This window comes from Rutilus rutilus, assembly GCF_951802725.1.
Source record: "Rutilus rutilus genome assembly, chromosome: 9".
NCBI classification, from domain to species: Eukaryota; Metazoa; Chordata; class Actinopteri; order Cypriniformes; family Leuciscidae; genus Rutilus; species Rutilus rutilus.
The window spans coordinates 36,856,162-36,875,793 of NC_140223.1; the positions used below are offsets into that span (position 1 = coordinate 36,856,162).

General features: G+C 37.1%; 1 protein-coding gene across 4 annotated transcripts in view; it reads left to right on the top strand.

Annotated features, from left to right (window-relative positions):
• The first annotated feature begins 4,173 nt into the window (after positions 1 to 4,173).
• The window catches only part of LOC311297170 (period circadian protein homolog 2-like), a 43,174-nt gene continuing 27,715 nt past the window's right edge, over positions 4,174 to 19,632 (top strand). For 3 of the 4 annotated variants that reach the window (XR_014628767.1, XM_084419351.1, XM_084419352.1), the window contains exons 1-8: positions 4,196 to 4,356; positions 5,219 to 5,609; positions 5,836 to 5,928; positions 6,110 to 6,264; positions 6,360 to 6,481; positions 8,600 to 8,801; positions 10,928 to 10,979; positions 12,827 to 12,969. Coding sequence is in view for 2 of the 4 variants with exons in the window: in XM_084419351.1 (XP_084275477.1) it covers positions 5,269 to 5,609; positions 5,836 to 5,928; positions 6,110 to 6,264; positions 6,360 to 6,481; positions 8,600 to 8,801; positions 10,928 to 10,979; positions 12,827 to 12,969 (1,108 nt within the window). In the remaining 2 variants the exon portion in view is untranslated. Of the gene's footprint in view, positions 4,357 to 5,218; positions 5,610 to 5,835; positions 5,929 to 6,109; positions 6,265 to 6,359; positions 6,482 to 8,599; positions 8,802 to 10,927; positions 10,980 to 12,826; positions 12,970 to 19,632 lie in introns of all 4 variants that reach the window. The other variant, XR_014628766.1, reaches the window with a different exon arrangement.

Here is a 19,632-nt window from a genome sequence, read left to right on the forward strand (position 1 = left end):
ACTCGCAAAGGCAATGTTAAACCAAACAAAATACAACCACAAATCAAACGTTGGGTCATTTTGTCAAATATAATAAAATCAAGAATCAGTGATTTGTTAATTCTCTTCCAACTTTATTTAACTGACAGAAGTACAAAGAAAAAAATGTCCAATGGTTTTGTAAATATAAACCAATTTTTATTTTGATGGCTCCCAAAAAAGTTGGGACAGAGGCATGTTCACCACTGTCACATCACCTTTCCTTTTCATTACAGTTTTTAAATGTTTGGGAATTGAGGATACTAATTGTTGAAGTTTTCCATGTGGAATTTTCAGTAGCACCTCACTGCAGTACACGAGATCCAGGGGGCGGAGTTGGATCCAGATCTAAGGGGTGGAGATTGGTAGGTTTAGGGGTGGGTTTAGGGATCAGGGGGTGGAGATGGGTAGGTTTAGGTATATATAAGGTGGGAGGAGTTGGATCTGGATCCAACTCCTCCCCCTGGATTTCATGTTCTGCAGTGAGGACCATCTCGAAATTTTAGCCCAATCTCCCCTGGACACAAGACATCTTCTCAACAGTGTGTGGTCGTCCTTTTCATGATGGGTCATACATGTGTTCAATAAGAGCCAGATCTGGACTGCAGTCAGACCAGTCAAGCACATCTACTGTACGGTGTAGAGTTCCTACCAACCCACTGTTGTAGCCTGTGCAGAATGAGGCCTGGCATTGTCTTGCTTCCCAGGAAAGATGTACAATCCCAACATACGCCTCCACGTCAATAGTACCTTCACACACATGCAAGTCACCCATCCCATGGCAGATGTTTACTCTTGCACCTGTCACTGATGAAAGTCTGGATGGTCCCTTCCATCTTTGGGACTGAGAACTCAATGTCTGTTTTTCCCAAAATCAAGCTGAAACATGGAAACATGGACACACATCTCCACTGTGGGTCTTCTAGACCATCTGAGATGAGCTCGGGCCCAGAGAACTCGCCGGATCTCCACATATAACTGATGTATAGCTTTCTCCTTGCGTAACAGAGATTCATGTGGCATTTCTTGATGCAGCATCTGACTGTGTTAAATGACGGGTTTCTCAGCACATGTGGCTGTATTTAACAGAGTAGCATGAAGGTTTTTCATTAAATGCCGTTTGAGGGGTCAAAGGTCACGCACATTCAACAGAAGTCTCCTGCCTTGCCCGACACAGACTTGAGATTTCTCTGGATTCCCTGAATCTTTTCACAATATTATGTATGGTAGATGGCGAAATACCTAAATTCTTTGCAATCTTGCATTGAGAAATGTGATTTTTGAATTGTTGGACAATTCTCTCATGATATTTGACAAAGTGATGAGCCATGACCCATCTTTGAGTGTAAAAGGAGCATCTCAGTCTTTGCAAGCAATCACGATCCCCTCACATATTACCTATTCACCTACATGTACTTATTGTGGACTGTTCAAAAGACTTGGACTTGGACTTTAACTTGGATATTCTGTGAATTTTTCAATTTTATTTTTACCTCTGTCCCAACTTTTGTGTGTTGCAAAATCAAAATTTGTTGATATTTACAAAATACAAGTTGGCCAGTGAAAATATTGGAAATCTTTTCTTCGTACTTTTATCTGTTAAATAAACGTAAAACCGAATTAACAAATCACAGATTCTTGATTTTTTACATTTAACAAAATGTCCCAACTTTTCTTGATTTGGGGTTGTACAAAACTTTCAACAACACTCAGCAATGTGATGATTATTGTATTAAGTGATAGATAGGCAGTGAGTTTAATCAGACATTATTAATAGATTTGCTATCCGGCGAAAACTGGCCATGGTTTTGACAAATACAACAACAACAAATATTTGTAGTAAACCTTATTATACAAATGGGAGTCAGTCCGCCATAAACCATGGTTAATTTTCACCCCCTTAACTTGCTAACCTGATTTTGTTTATTTAACAATAAATATGCATTGAATTGGATTTGCATTGAAATATACAGTTAGAGATAGTTCACCCAAATATGAACATTTCACACTAAACCTCTGTGAGTTTGTTGCTTCTGTTGAACACAAGAGAAAATATTTTGAACAATGTTGGTAACCAAACAGTTTATGGACCCCATTGACTTCCATTGTTTCCTTTTTTTATATTATGGAAGTCAATGGGAACCAGCATCTGTTTGGTTACAGTAAATAAATAAAAAACTTCAGTTCATTTGCTGTTTTAAAGTTTTTAAGTACAATCAACTTGGCTTAAGATGGCTGTATAAGTTATTTCAACTTAAATTATATTAAACAGACTCTTTTTTTTGTTGAATTTTTGTTGAATTTTGTATAACTTATAAGTTGTATAATCAACTTATTTTGATGAGTTAAAGTATTGTTAAAACATGTTATCATGACTCATTGATCATATCTTTTTTACAGTGCCCACATTTTCCAAAATATCTTCTTCTGTGTTCAACAGAACAAAGAAACTCAAAAGTAAATAATGACAGAATTGTCATTTTTGGGTGACTATCCCTTTAGATTTTTTTAAGGTACAGACCAGCCAGTGACTCTTTATACAACTAACATTTAAGGAGTTTATTTACATTTTACAGGGACCTGCACACGAGTGAAAAAAAAAAAGAAAAAAAAAATTATATATATATATATAATAAGAATATCATTTGACGTGTGAGACTGGAAATGCAGCGCTGAATCGTTTTTGTGAGTTTAATTAAAGATATTTATATAAAAATAACATATTAATCTGCTTTCATGTCCACTGGATTTTCATGAAAAGGGCACAAACACCCTTTACCTAAAGTAAACTAACCCTGATTTGCCTATTATTACTGTAGTAAAATATCTAAACATGAAAAAGGGGTGAATTTTTTTTATATGCACTCATTGCACTGTATACAGTGAGACTGGGAAAACTCACATCCAGGTTGCGTTCTGCTGTTCCCCCTGTACACCAACGACTGCACTGCAAAACACCCGGAGGACACTACAGTCACTGGCCTCATCCAGGACAATGACGAGTCTCACAGACAGAAGGTCGAACAGCTGACCGAAATTTATTTGTTTCACAAATTTGTTTATTTTCAGTTTTGAGGTTAATTGATCTAATTTTTTCTCTCTGGAAAATAGTGATCTATGACATTGCTTTATGTTAAATATAAAAGGTTTTTTGTGTCTAACAATGGTACATTTAATAAGAGCAGAATTTTTATTTTTATTTTTAATTTCATTATAAAAAGTAATAACTGTTGTTATTAAAAGTTCATTTTATTTGCATCTCAACTCAAGCTCAGTGCTTTATTGTCAAATGTGCATTTCCAAGAAATAAACATGATGTAATATTAGTAACTGCACTTATTAATGCAAAACAAAAGTAGGCTATACTTTTATGATTAAATAAGTAAATATAAAAATAAATGCAGTGCTCCTGCTCTTAAGTGTTAGTCTGAAGCCCTGAAAAAGTATGCATGTGTCCAAACTGTTTATACTAAATGTATGCATGCTCACTGTCTCTATTACTGAAATACTATTCGGTGTATGAGCATTGTGTGGGTGGGTGTGTCTCCTGTGGCGTTATACAACAGTCAATGTGTGTCAGTCCAGGTCCAAACCTGTCTATGGTCCGAAATAGTGTAACAGTAGAGATCCGTAGCCTACACACAGTACTAGAAAAATACAAAACAGTTCACAAATAATAACATTTTAAGTGTGTCAGTAAAGAAAGCAGCGTAAAACGCAAGTAGTTACGTAGGGCAAATACAGTGTAGCGTTGTTCGCGTTTTGCTGTAGCGAAAAAATTCGCTGTATTAAATGTAATTGAGTATATATAGTACTCGTAACGAATAGTATTTTCTTATATGAAGAACATGAAGTTTTGAACTTTATATATTTGTTATTTTATTTTATCTTATTAAATGCCAGTCACATACAAATAATAAACATGGCAATCATCCAACATATATTATACAATTATTAAATAAATATAGATTACATTATTTTGAACTTTATATGGTTTCTCCACTTTCCACGACATAACGTCAGCATGGGATTCCACGTGAGACGCCTTGGCGGTTTACATAAAGAGACTAGCGGAGCCATTCACCAATGAGCGCGGGTTGACGTCACTCAGTGGTGTTTTCCATGGGAACCCTTGTGCGCCAGCCAATAGGAAGTAGAAAGGGAGGGGCCAGAATTCAGGTCAGAGCGCGAGTCACTCCTCCTGCTTCAGAGGGAATCGGGAACGGTGAAAGGATAGTAAATACATTATGTGTGTCTCACTCTGACAAATGTAACCCGGGAAAACATTGATACCAACAAATATCTGGGATAAAACGTGGATAAAGCGTGCTCTTGCAGGTTTGTGGCTTTATACTACTTCTTTTGTTAACATAGACGTTCAAAAAGTGTTGCATAACCGGTCGGATACTGCGCATGCGCGGGTACTTTAAATCGCTTTGTTTTGTGTAGTCTTCTTATATTTTTGAGGTGTACTAATTATAATACAATATATATATATACAATATTATACGCGTTTTCCGTATTCCTGCGTGTATGCCATTTAAGAACAGCTGTAAAACGAATCTGTATCGGTGGTGGCACGACTTTTACATAACTGTGTCAGTGTACCGTGCAGTGCATTGCAGGTCAACGTGTTTTTAGTCCACGTAAATTGCAGTCTATATCTGTAAGATAATTAATACATGAAAAAAAAAAAAAACGATTTTTTTTGTCTTTCTTTTACATTCCCACGGTAAATATGACAAATAAAATGTTATAAAACCCATCATGTCTTTCACAATATATTTTATTACTTTTATGAGCACTACAGACTCTGAACAAACGCATTAAGAATGATGAATAAAGCCAGTGAGAATTTGCTGTAGGCTATATTATAAGAACTAAAGAGTTTTTGGAACTGCTCTTCATTAATTAATACAGTCACGTGTGTCTGTATCACCCTGTCATTAACTAATGTTAATTAAAACATTTAAAACGCTCATTATAAAAGTGGGGTATTCAAGCCATAAATTGCTCTTTAATGTATTTTGAATTAATTAATTAATTCAGACAGAAAAGTGAACATCATGTTATTGACTCTCATGCTGATGGAAGTTTATTTCAGTTTTATTAGCCAAAGATAACAATATGAGATAAATTAATGGCTTCCATAATCAATAAATATAATTGTTAATTAATTTACCTTATCTCTTTTTCTCAGCTACAACAATATAATGGGATCAGGGGAGCTTTGACCTGTAAAGCTTGACCATGTCCATGTCAGGTGAGGCCGAGCCGAAGCACTACATGTACAGGGGCGCGTCTGAGGAGGGCGAGCCGGAGTCCCCGTGTGTTTCCATGTCTCACATGCACCGCATGGGTGAAGCCTCTGCCGGGAGTGACAGCAGTCATGACCCACACACCTCTCCCAGACCTCAAACACAGATGCATGATGACATGGAGATGGGTGGACATGGCTCCAGTGGAAGTGGCACAGAATCTCACAGTAACGAGTCGCAAAGTAATGAATCCCACGGTAATGAGTCTGTGGGGAGTTCCAGTGGAAACGGAAAAGATTATGGAACCATGGCATCATCTGGGAGTAACAAGAGGTGAGATTCATTCAGTGTTAAAGGTGCTGTAAAATGAAATCGACACCCAAACAAACCCACCCCTCTCTTCATTGCCCCCCCTCCAGCTCACACAAGTGTGGATGAATCGGCTGTGATGCAACAGCAACAGCATGTCTTGATAATAATGCCCTGACCTCTTGTCAGAAATTCTCCAGTCGTTTTGTGTCTCACTTAAATTTGTTGTTCTCTTATTTTTCTTCTATAGCTCAAACTCTCAAAGTCTTTCTCCTCCCAGTAGCAACAATGCTTTCAGCCTGGTCAGTTCAGAGCAAGACAACCCATCAACCAGCGGCTGCAGGTAACTCCACCACAGTCATTAAATAGCTATACGAGACAACCACTTAAGTCGATCAGCTCCTCTTTTTGACTGGTCTTACAGTAATTCCTGTTTTACATTGTAAAACATGCAGTGACCCCTTTAAGTATCATGACAGAGGGATTAATAACTGTGTCATTTTGCATGTGTGTTGTCTCTGCAGTAGTGAAGAATCAGCAAAGGCTAAGACTCAGAAGGAGCTTTTCAAGTCCCTAAAAGAGCTGAAATATCACCTCCCTCCCGACAAGCGCAGCAAGGGCCGGGCGAGCACACTTCACACTCTCAGATACGCCCTGCGCTGCATCAAACAAGTCAAAGGTCAGACAACCACAAACAAATTCATTTCTGCAGTTTTTATGTGTTTGTGAATGCATATGTGTGTAAGCTTGGCATGTTTTTCTTGGTTTTTGTAGCCAATGAAGAGTACTATCAGATGCTTATGATCAATGACAGTCAGCCCTCCGGTCTGGACGTACCCTCATACACCATTGAAGAAATCAACAGTATTACCTCAGAATACACACTCAAAAATGCTGTGAGTTGCACACACAAACACACACACCTTTAAACGGTTCTTACTTATGTGCTCAGAAACTCTCTGCAAGCATATCTTTGAGGAAAGCTCATTGTGCCAATGTCAAAATCAGTTAAAACACAATAAACATCTTTACATAGTCCTAGACTACATGTGATGGACTGCATTTGCAGAACCCAGATCCCAGATTAATATATAGCTGTGTTTTTATTACAGATTTCCGCATCTAAATATCGATAAAGAACTAATTTTTTTGTTTCCATTAACTGTTGTTATGCGACTAAAAACATAAATTACTCTCGCGATAAGTAATTTAAAAAATCATGGCAACGGGTGTTAGTAGGTTTATGGATATCCCAGCCATTATTTTTCCTTAAATTATTTTAATTATATTATATTTCTTTGTTGTTTAGAATCCAGTGTTTCCCGCCATTTCCTGTCTTTTATGAGTTTAATAAAGAACTCTGTCTCGTCTTCTGTCCAAACATACCGTGTCATCTTTAAAGCTACACTGTGTAGTATTTTAAGTAGATTTTTAGCAAAAAACACTTTGCTCTTTCAAAATTATATGTTCTCATTAATGAGTAATCACTCTTAATGAGAACCACCTAATCAAGTATTCTCATAAGTGTTTAAGCTGCCATTTAGAATACATACGAGCGAGTCGCTCGAATGGCGGAAACCATGTTGCGCCTCCATCTTGAAAATACATTAGACAAAGAGGGACATTCCTGGAAATTCAAGCTTCGCCTTTCGCGTTTTTACACTCAGTGGCACCGTGACGAATGCGAGGGGGAGATTACTCGCGACTGCCGGCAGATTTGAAATAATACGGCCACCGTAGGACTTAAAGGGTTAGTTCACCCAAAAATGAAAATTATGTCATTAATGACTCACCCTCATGTCATTCCAAGCCCGTAAGACCTCCGTTCATCTTCGGAACACAGTTTAAGATATTTTAGATTTAGTCCGAGAGCTTTCTGTCCCTCCATTGAAAATGTATGGACGGTATACTGTCCATGTCCAGAAAGGCAATAAAGACATCATCAAAGTAGTCCATGTGACATCAGTGGCTCAATCTTAAGTTTATCAAGCAACAAGAATACTTTTTGTGCGCAAAAAGTAAACAAAAATAACGACTTTATTCCACTATTCATTTCCTTCTCTCTGGGCCTCGAGTGAGTTCACGTAGTGTAATAGCGCAGCGCGTCTGTGTTGTGCGTCACATGCATCACACACATGACCAGCGTCGGCCAATAGTGAAGCCTACGTGTGACGTACAACACAGACGCGCTATGCCATTACACTACGTGAACTCACTCGAGGCCTGTAACCTTTAAATGCGATTGCATTTTTGCGAAATATTTCTCTTTTCGAATTGCCTGAAAAACCACCTCATGCGAGCGTAAAAACTTTTTTTGCGATATTTGGGAGTTTTTTGCAAATTTACATGTTTCCATTTGGGTGTATTTTCAATTCGCAATTTCAATTTGCGCAATTTGAAGGGTAATGGAAACGCGGCTCATAACATACAACAGTGTTATTACTCTAAAATAAGACTTGTTGGGAAGTATTGTATAATTTCTATACAATCATTTTGTATAAAAAATTTGGCTTGAGTTTCATGTTTTTAAGTCCTCCATAAAACAGAGGTTTTTGCATTTTGGTGGTTTAGTTGAACTTGATAGCTGGACATCTAGACACAGTTCAGTTCCTCACCTTTGTTGCCATTGGCTTTTGGCTTGCTTAGTTGGGGACATAATATTTAACATTTAATTTAATATTCATCAATAATATTGATCTGCCTGCATTGACACCATTATATGAGAACTGAACTGAGCTGGACGATGACATCACGATTTTCTTCAGAGCAGCTATGTAGATAAATGAACTAAACTTTTTTACAACAAAAATGAAACATCGCTGGACTGTGACGCTATTTTCTTCTGTAAACAAACTTTGTTGCATTATTTTCCTGTTATCTCTGTAAAGCTGCTTTGAAACAAATCTGTATTGTAAAAAGCGCTTTATAAATAAATGTGACATGACTCATTATGTGACAAAAGAACATAAATAAACTGTAACATAAACTGTTTTGGTGTTTTTTTGTGTGTGAAGGATATTTTTGCAGTTGCGGTGTCCCTGATCACGGGGAAGATTGTGTACATTTCGGAACAGGCTGCAGGAATCTTGAACTGCAGAAAGGATGAGTTCAACGACAGAAAGTTTGTGGAGTTTCTGGCTCCTCGTGACGTCAGTGTGTTCTACAGTTTTACGACACCATACAGGCTGCCATCTTGGAGCATGTGCACCGGAACAGGTCAGTCCACCAATGCGCAGTGCACTGAACTGATTTAAACTACTGTAGTGCTGTCAATCGGTTAAAAAAAACTACAAATAGTGTCTCTGCAATAGCAATTATCGTTAGATTGAAGCGTTAGTCTGTGTGAAGACTGATAACAGCAGCAACGAACACAGATCGTCTAGACAGATATACCCTCTATATAACACAGGCGAATGAAATGAATACTCTGCTAGTCAACTGAAGATGTTTCTTTTGTATTAGGATCTGTATCTGTGGTGTGACGTTTCAAAAAGTGGTGGGGACAATGTCGACAATGGCAAAAAGCGCCTACAAGTTACGCCTATGTAACTACTGCTACTGATATCTCTGTATAAAAAAAAATTACAGAGGGGGATGAAATGAGTACTTATAGCCATTCAGCATTACTATATACATTGAAAGCCATCATTTTTAATATTTAATTGGCTTTAAATAATATAACATTTTTTAATTTAAGTGAACCTAAAACCGCCTTTACATAAACTGATTATAATAAATGGCACATTTAGCTGTGCCTAATATAGCAGGGCTCAACGCTAAGGATTTTTTTCTACTGGCCTGGGGTCCGTTCTTCCTACATGGATTACTCAATAAGCTGGATTTCATTGTTGACGATTTGACATGATAAAGGATTGTTAGGTTTTTCAAAGCTTATCCTGGAGTTGCTGTCATAGCAGCAGGTCCGTAAGCTCAAACCTGCTCAGAAGCAGCTTATTTCATGTAAACAGGATTAGATTGCATCTTTTTAAGTGGAGGTGATACTTAAAGTCTGTCCCAGCCACTGCTACTTTCTTTCCCTATTGATCCAGGGACAATAATAATGATTTGCCTCTGTTGCCTTGGCTTTTGGCTTGCTTAGTTGGGGACATTTTATATTCAACAATATTACTGATCTGCCTTATTTAGGGTGGACGATAATGCAATTTTCTTCTAGAAACAAACTTTGTTGTATTATTTTCATGTTATCAATGTGAAGCTGCTTTGATACAATCTGTATTGTAAAAAGCACTATATAAATAAAGTTGACTTGACTTGATTTAAAAATAAATTTGCAAATAATATCATAATGTAACAATTTAATCCAGATATTTTAATCAAATCCACAAATTCGTTTGAAGAACCATATTAGCCAGAGATCAGTTATCACGATTAGAAGATCTGGCATCTGTCAAATCTGCAGATTTGAAGAAGGCGGTTGCAATATGCAAACCCAAGAATATTACTGAACTGGAGGCCTTTGCTCATGAGGAATGAGCTAAGACTCTTCAGAAACGCTGCCAGAAGCTGGTGTCTGGTTATACATCTCGTTTGCAGCAGGTCATAACAGCAAAAGGCTGTTCTACTAAGATGTTAGAAGATGTTTGCCATGAAGGGGTTCAATAATTTTGAGACTGCAGAAGTCACTAAAAGTTACATTTTCAGTTGAATTTGGGGGAAACGCTTGAAACATTTGTTGTGTTGAGCTATTTGAATTACTTTTGTTTGATTTGTTCATTGAAAACAGCTGAAAGTCTAAATTTTGCAGTGGGGGTTGATATAAATCCTATTTAAATCCAAACTTTTTGTCCGGGCAGTATATACAGTATATATGGGATAAAATAGCAGCAAAATTAACAGTAATTCCAGTGAAAGTCTTAAATCCAACAAATCTAAAATTCTTATTATTGGATTGGTGCAACACTTATTTAAGGTCAAGTATGTAAAAACTTGTTTTGTTCTTCAAATAGTTCTCTCTAAACACAATATCAAGGTTCCTCTTTGCCTGCCCAGTAGACAACCGTTGGCCATCCACTTTTAAATTGAGCCTGATTCTGGATATTTTCCCCATTCGTTTTTTTTTTCCGCAATTCGGCTCAATCTTGAGCCAAACCAACCAGCTCTGGTTTGGAAGAATCACACCTTTACAATATTTGGTTTGAGGTCAATTAAGTTTTTTAAAATAGAAGAAGACTCAAATAACAAAACACTTACAAAACCTGGCTTTAGTATATGGTTGTGTCTGTGAGGGAGATTTCCTCATTTATTTACTCTCTTTATCTCTCTCTCCATTTCTTTCACATTCATTCTAATCACATTCTGATCTCTTTCACACTGTTTTGCAGAGTCGTCATCCACTGAGTTCATGCAGGAGAAATTCTTTTTCTGTCGCATCAGGTCAGAGAAATTTATGATAAGTGTTTATAAATATTAGTGCAAAAGTAATGTTTAACACTGTCATTATTTTATAGATTTATTACATACATATATAGTGTGATAGGTTTGAAATATATTCTGACATTCCCTGGCTATCTGATGCATATCGCACACTACACTGTGGCTGGTAAGAGCTGGACAATAATATTTGGATATTATTGGCTGGCTAGTATGTTACTTAAGAGTTGGGTTGCGCAGGTTATTAGTATTGTACCAGGAAACAAAGTTCTATTTTCAAGGTACTGCTACATTAAGCGCTTTAAAAGAAGAGATCACTGAACATCATGATGTTTGTAAAATTTGGCCCTTCACGTCTTTAAAAAATATTTAAGAGGCACTTCGTAGCAAGTAAACTAGATATCCCTGAGCCTCTAAACCTGCACTTTACCTGTCAATCAAATGGTTGTTTCCTATCTAAGGGCCAGATTTACTAAAAGGCTAATTAGCGTGAGACCAAAATCCCAAAGAAGCGCAGATGGGAGTGTCAAGTTCTGCCGGTGATCTACTGACAATGTGCAAAATGAAAGAACACAGCAGCTGCCTTGCTCAAGGGCACCTCAGTCATTTCCTGCCGGTATTGAGAATCAACCCCGCAACTTCGGTCTGAATCGCTAACCATTAGGGCATGAGTTTATGCCCCAATATATTATATGCCCCTATATTACTGCCAATAATGTCAGGCCACGGACGATTGTCATTCAACGTACTGTTTTAATAGAAAGCCAGTTGAAATAATTTTTCTTTTAATACAAAGTATTTTTCCAAAATTAAGTTTTCATTGTCATGGGAGTGGGAACATGTGTGATGTAGCCATGCGCACTTATTAGACCATTTCATTCTAGCGTTTAATGCTGAGGAGGAGTCTAGCATGCAAGCCTCAGATGGACTGGACTAGGAAGGACACTTGCCTCACTAGGATAGAGCTTTCCATTTGAGAATCACCCACAATCTACCAAAAGCAGCACAAATTTACGTAGATTTGCAAACAAGCAGAGCTGATGATAATCAGGTGCGGGTAATCTACTAACAATACAGGAACAGAAAATAGCATTGCTTGGCAAACGACATGTTCGGATAATGTCTTCCTCTGGTGTTCCAAATAAATGAACGCGAGTGGAGAAAGCTCTCTCCCTTCTACACATGCTCTCTGTTCTCTGCAGAGTCTCCTCCTACAGCAACTATCACAGCTTTTAAAGCACATTTTTTGGGCGTTAAACAGTGGCACAAACACCAGTAAACTGACTACCGCAAAGTCGCAAACCTAGTAAATCACGTTTAATTACTCTCCTCCCAAAAATTTGCGTCTGAAAGGGAAACTCCTAAAAATGCATATGGATAAGGTCAGCTGGCAAAAACAACCGTCCACGCCTTCTCAGTGCTAATGTTTCACTGTGTTTCTTATAGTAAATCCTAAAAGTAGGGTTTTTTTAAAGCAAAAAGAGGGTTTGTGTTGGCACAAGTTGTTAGTCAAATCTGGCCCTGTGTATTAAGATGTGAAGTAGAGCATGCTGTTTGTCAAAAGTCTAGTGACGCAAGACTTGGTTTAAAATGATCTTTAAAATGTGTTTGTGTTTTGCTGCATTCATGTCATAATTACCGTAGTTTCGAGAAGACAACATATGACGTTATATCCTGAGTTGTTTACGTCCACGGACCGGTAATTATGTGTTTCTATGGCACATCTATCAATGCCTCAATGAATCTGCAGAGGTCAGGTGGTACAAGCTCTATGAGGACGTGAATGCTTTTTACAAGCTGAAAGCACGTAATTGCGGCATGGCCTGAATGCACCTGTTTTTTGTGTGTAGTGGTGGTAAAGAGAAGGAAGGAGATCTGCAGTACTATCCCTTCAGGATGACTCCATATTTGATGAAGGTTCAAGACTCTGAGCTCTCTGAGGAACATTTCTGCTGCCTCATACTGGCTGAGAGAGTTCACTCTGGATACGAAGGTAATCGCACTCAATGTTGCCCTTGCCCTCATGTGGTTACGTTTCAAGCTCTGTTTGGTGGATTAACGAAGATCAATTCAAATAATATAGCTGCGAGCAGCGATTGCGGGCCCAAGCCGGTGGCACCGCCACCCCGGTGCCTTTAGTTACCTAAAGGCACCGGGGATGGCGGTGCCACCGGCTTTGGCCCTCCATCGCTGCTATATTTATATATATATATATATATATATATATATATATATATATATATATATATATATATATATATATATATAAATATCTATATATATACATATATATATATGTATATAAATATCTATATATATACACACACACACACACACACATATATATATATATATATATATATATATATATATATATATATATACTTATATATATATACGTATATATATATATATATATAAATATAAGACAGAAAATTTTACTTGTCTTACCTTATTCTGATTTTATGATACACCCAAAATATTCCACAACAAATCCTTTAAATTTAATGTAAAAATAAAAACGAAAGTAAGCAGTGTTGGTCTCACGTAACCCTCTCATTAGAATCAAAATGTTTCAATATTTGCGATGTATTTGGATGCTAAACTATTCTTTATTATAGGCTTTGTACTTCACTCGTGTTCCAATATCGATGGAAAAAATCATCCTCTTCACACGCGCAAAAATGTTCTTGGAAACATCACAGTGGAGCTCTGCTTACTGTGAATGGTACAGATTGTACTACTGACTATTTAAACAGAGCAGTGTAATTCGTTTATGTTAGGTTGACTATTTTTATTATTATATTGTATTAGGGCTATAATGAACAGGCTGCGATGTCAAGATTGCAATTCTGGAATGTGTGTGTGTGTGTGTGTGTGACGCGGTTGCGGTTGAACAGTGGACACAAAAACATAAATAAAATGTTTTAGTTAATTCCTACATCCATAGGAATAAATTGAAAATGCTCGCTCTACTCCGCACCATTATCAATGTCTGTGCGGACGTCTGTATTTTACTAGTATATAGTATACTATAGTTAGCGATTTAAAAGCGCTCAGTGGTGTCACACGTCGATTAACCGGTGGGAAAATGTTATCACAGTCACATCCCTAATATATTTATATATAAATACAATAGGCCTACCTGAAAGAGAATTTTACTTGCCCGACCAGAGTATAGCCTGATTAGAACGTCAATAACAAAAAAATAACTTGGGAATCACTAAAACGAGAGATTATTCTAATTTCATTACATTCATTTTAAGTTGCAATCATCAGTTAATAATAAATGTATTACTGATCAATGGGGTTGCACTGCTGAGGCTCATGCTGCTTCTCCAGGAGAATTGTAAACAAATGAGCGCAGCACACAAAAAAGCAACCCAGTTAACAACATACTGACTATAAAAATTACAAATATGGAGTTTTTATATTTTTTATAACATATGATAGAGTTAAGCAACCTCACTTGACGAGTAGGCAACTATTTCCTGAATACAATCACGATTGAAACTGTGACATTGATTTCATACAACAGGTTAATAAACAGTTACAATTAAGTCACTTACATTTTAGATGCAATATTGACTGTTTTTGTTCTGTTTCAGCAGCAAAAATAGTTAAACAAAGATCACAGCAACTTGTTTTCTCATTACTGAATGATTCAGCATTTTGAAACGAATCGCTTGACTCAAAGATTCAATGGTCAATCCATAAACATCTGTCTCAATCATGAATGACTCAGTCATTGGAACGAATCATTTGAACGAATGAATCAATGACTCGCTCATTAAGATGGTCGCCTGGCGACACCTAATGGCGGTTTAGTGTTATGTTTAAAAGTATCATTCTTTCCAACGTGCACCATTATCAATGTCCGTGCGGACGTCCGTTTTTTTACTTTCACTTTTATATTAGCGATTTAAAAGCACCCACTTGTGTCACACGTCGATTAACCGGTGGGAAAATATCCTCAGACACATACCTAATAAATGTATATTTAAATACAATATTGGCCTACCTGGTAAAAAGTGTTATATACTATTTTGATGTCCTTTTGGACACAAGAGGGCAGTATAGCCCTATGTTTGCTTTTTTGTTGAACCAAATAGCACTAAATAGCCTGTTTTTAACTTTTTCATTCTTCTTGAATTGCAAAAACAGAATAAAATGGGTTTAGTTGTGATATTTGTATACTTTTATATAGAAATAAATGGTATATAATTACATTTTTAGAAGATTTTTAGTGTTTCCTTTTTGGACATTAATCCCTCGCCGTAGCAAAACCGTTTGAGATATTTATTATCCATTCACAACTTAGCATATTTAATGTAGTTTCATCATGTTGAAAAAGTTTGGTACGAATAAAATAAATAGTTTAAGAGGAGTGGCTAAAAATTCAGAGGCTGATTTTGCAAAAAAAATCACATTCAGACCCAAATATCTGACTTCCTGATGGCCAGAGCTATTGAATGTAAATTAGAAAGTTGTCCGGCTTGATGAGAACAATATAAAAACTATTTTTTCTTTACTGTAGTTAAAACTAACCCCCCCACTTTTGTCTAAAGCATGTTGAAAGTGACACACTTCCTGCTGCCAGTTGGTGGCGCTATAACTTTGACTCACAATAGCTACATCCATCTGATCGGCCTCTTACCACGAACACACTGCTGAAGTTTCATCAAGATCAGTTAATGTATGCAGCAGTTATTCCACTTCCGTGTTTCTCTTTTCTCGCCATAAATTCGATTCCTCGCCACAGCCAAACCGTTCGAGATATCAAAAATCCGTCCGCAATTTAGCATCCTCAAAGTCTTGACTACATGCACACCGAGTTTGAAGGGGACACGGTGAATTTTCTAGGAGGAGTATTTCACATTCCACAGCAAGCGTTTTCCAAACAACCCATAATAGCCGACTTCCTGTTGGGCTGGCGTAAAACTTGACCGGGGTAAAGTTGTTCGGCCCGATGAGATCTATATGTGTACCGAGTTTCATATTAATTCATGCGAGCGTGTTTGATATATGGATCAAGTTTTAGAACCCCGTTCAAGGGGGCGCTGTTGAGCCCCCCTGCCACGCCCGGGTACCAGCTTCAGCCCGGCCCTGATGGCCGTGGGTTTTGACCTGTGTGCAAAGTTTCAAGAGTTTTTGAGCACGTTAAGGACCCCAAAAGCCCCTGAAACCTTGATTAACAATATAAAAGCAAGAGTCAAATCCCCCCCTCCCCTCACACACACACAGACACAGAGAGAGGGAGAGAAAATTCTTCAGAAAATCCACATTCAAACCAAAATATCTCTCTTCCTGTTGGTCGGAGATGGTTCATGTAAATTAGAAAGTTGTCCGTCTTGATGAGAACAATACACATACCAAGTTTTGTGATTCTAGGAAAAACTAAGCCCCCATTTTTGACTAAAGGTGGCGCTACTGAGCCATTCCACCATGCCCGTTTCTGAAACTTTGCACATGTCTACTGGCTAATAAATGTGATGTGTCTGTTGAGTTTCATGCAATTTCAAGTATGTTAAGAGTCTCAAAAGCATCAAAAAAGAATATTAAAGTTTGATGCATTGCCACGGTAACAGTATCTAAGATATCAATAATCCTTTCACAGGTTTACATCTGCCGTGTGTCTACATTGTACACATAAAGTTTGAAGCAAATCGGGTAAAAATAAGACACTGATTTCAAAGCATTTTGAAAGTGATGTACTTCCTGCTGCCTGTTGGTGGCGCTATAACTTTGACTCACAATAGTCACATCCATGTGATCGGCCTCTTACAACGAACACACTGCTGAAGTTTCATCAAGATCAGTTAATGTATGCAGAAGTTATAACACACTTCCTGTTTCATTTTTTCGCCATAAATTTGTTTCCTCGCCACGGCCAAACCGTTCGAGATATCAAAAATCCGTCCGCAATTTAGCATCCTCAATGTCTTGACTTCATGCACACCGGGTTTGGAGGTGAATCGATGAATTCCCTAGGAGGAGTACATTAAATTCCACAGCATGCGTTTCCAAACAACGCTAAATAGCCAACTTCCTGTTTGGCTGGCGTAAAACTTAGAGCACGAAAGTTGTTCGGCCCGATGAGATCTATATGTGTACCGAGTTTCATATTATTACATGCAAGCGTGTTTGATTTATGGACACGTGTTCGGATCCCGTTCCAGGGGGCGCTGTCGAGCCCCCCTGCCACGCCCGGGTACCAGCTTCAGTCCGGACCTGATGGCCGCGGGTTCTGACGTGTGTGCAAAATTTCAAGAGTTTTCGAGCATGTTAAGAGCCCCAAAAGTGCCCGAAAGGTTGACAAAATAATAATAATAATAATAATAATAATAAATATAGCTGCGAGCAGCGATTGCGGGCCCAAGCCGGTGGCACCGCCACCCCGGTGCCTTTAGTTACCTAAAGGCACCGGGGATGGCGGTGCCACCGGCTTTGGCCCTCCATCGCTGCTCGCAGCTATATTTATATATATATATATATATATATATATATATATATACATATATATATATGTATATAAATATCTATATATATACACACACACACACACACACACACACACACACACATATATATATATATATATATATATATATACTTATATATATATATACGTATATATATATATATATATATATATAAATATAAGACAGAAAATTTTACTTGTCTTACCTTATTCTGATTTTATGATACACCCAAAATATTCCACAACAAATCCTTTAAATTTAATGTAAAAATAAAAACGAAAGTAAGCAGTGTTGGTCTCACGTAACCCTCTCATTAGAATCAAAATGTTTCAATATTTGCGATGTATTTGGATGCTAAACTATTCTTTATTATAGGCTTTGTACTTCACTCGTGTTCCAATATCGATGTAAAAAATCATCCTCTTCACACGCGCGAAAATGTTCTTGGAAACATCACAGTGGAGCTCTGCTTACTGTGAATGGTACAGATTGTACTACTGACTATTTAAACAGAGCAGTGTAATTCGTTTATGTTAGGTTGACTATTTTTATTATTATATTGTATTAGGGCTATAATGAACAGGCTGCGATGTCAAGATTGCAATTCTGGAATGTGTGTGTGTGTGTGTGACGCGGTTGCGGTTGAACAGTGGACACAAAAACATAAATAAAATGTTTTAGTTAATTCCTACATCCATAGGAATAAATTGAAAATGCTCGCTCTACTCCGCACCATTATCAATGTCTGTGCGGACGTCTGTATTTTACTAGTATATAGTATACTATAGTTAGCGATTTAAAAGCGCTCAGTGGTGTCACACGTCGATTAACCGGTGGGAAAATGTTATCACAGTCACATCCCTAATATATTTATATATAAATACAATAGGCCTACCTGAAAGAGAATTTTACTTGCCCGACCAGAGTATAGCCTGATTAGAACGTCAATAACAAAAAAATAACTTGGGAATCACTAAAACGAGAGATTATTCTAATTTCATTACATTCATTTTAAGTTGCAATCATCAGTTAATAATAAATGTATTACTGATCAATGGTAACAAGGTTGCACTGCTTAGGCTCATGCTGCTTCTCCAGGAGAATTGTAAACAAATGAGCGCAGCACACAAAAAAGCAACCCAGTTAACAACATACTGACTATAAAAATTACAAATATGGAGTTTTTATATATTTTATAACATATGATAGAGTTAAGCAACCTCACTTGACGAGTAGGCAACTATTTCCTGAATACAATCACGATTGAAACTGTGACATTGATTTCATACAACAGGTTAATAAACAGTTACAATTAAGTCACTTACATTTTAGATGCAATATTGACTGTTTTTGTTCTGTTTCAGCAGCAAAAATAGTTAAACAAAGATCACAGCAACTTGTTTTCTCATTACTGAATGATTCAGCATTTTGAAACGAATCGCTTGACTCAAAGATTCAATGGTCAATCCATAAACATCTGTCTCAATCATGAATGACTCACGTCATTGGAACGAATCATTTGAACGAATGAATCAATGACTCGCTCATTAAGATGGTCGCCTGGCGACACCTAATGGCGGTTTAGTGTTATGTTTAAAAGTATCATTCTTTCCAACGTGCACCATTATCAATGTCCGTGCGGACGTCCGTTTTTTTACTTTCACTTTTATATTAGCAATTTAAAAGCACCCACTCGTGTCACACGTCGATTAACCGGTGGGAAAATATCCTCAGACACATACCTAATAAATGTATATTTAAATACAATATTGGCCTACCTGGTAAAAAGTTTTATATACTATTTTGATGTCCTTTTGGACACAAGAGGGCAGTATAGCCCTATGTTTGCTTTTTTGTTGAACCAAATAGCACTAAATAGCCTGTTTTTAACTTTTTCATTCTTCTTGAATTGCAAAAACAGAATAAAATGGGTTTAGTTGTGATATTTGTATACTTTTATATAGAAATAAATGGTATATAATTACATTTTTAGAAGATTTTTAGTGTTTCCTTTTTGGACATTAATCCCTCGCCATAGCAAAACCGTTTGAGATATTTATTATCCATTCACAACTTAGCATATTTAATGTAGTTTCATCATGTTGAAAAAGTTTGGTACGAATAAAATAAATAGTTTAAGAGGAGTGGCTAAAAATTCAGAGGCTGATTTTGCA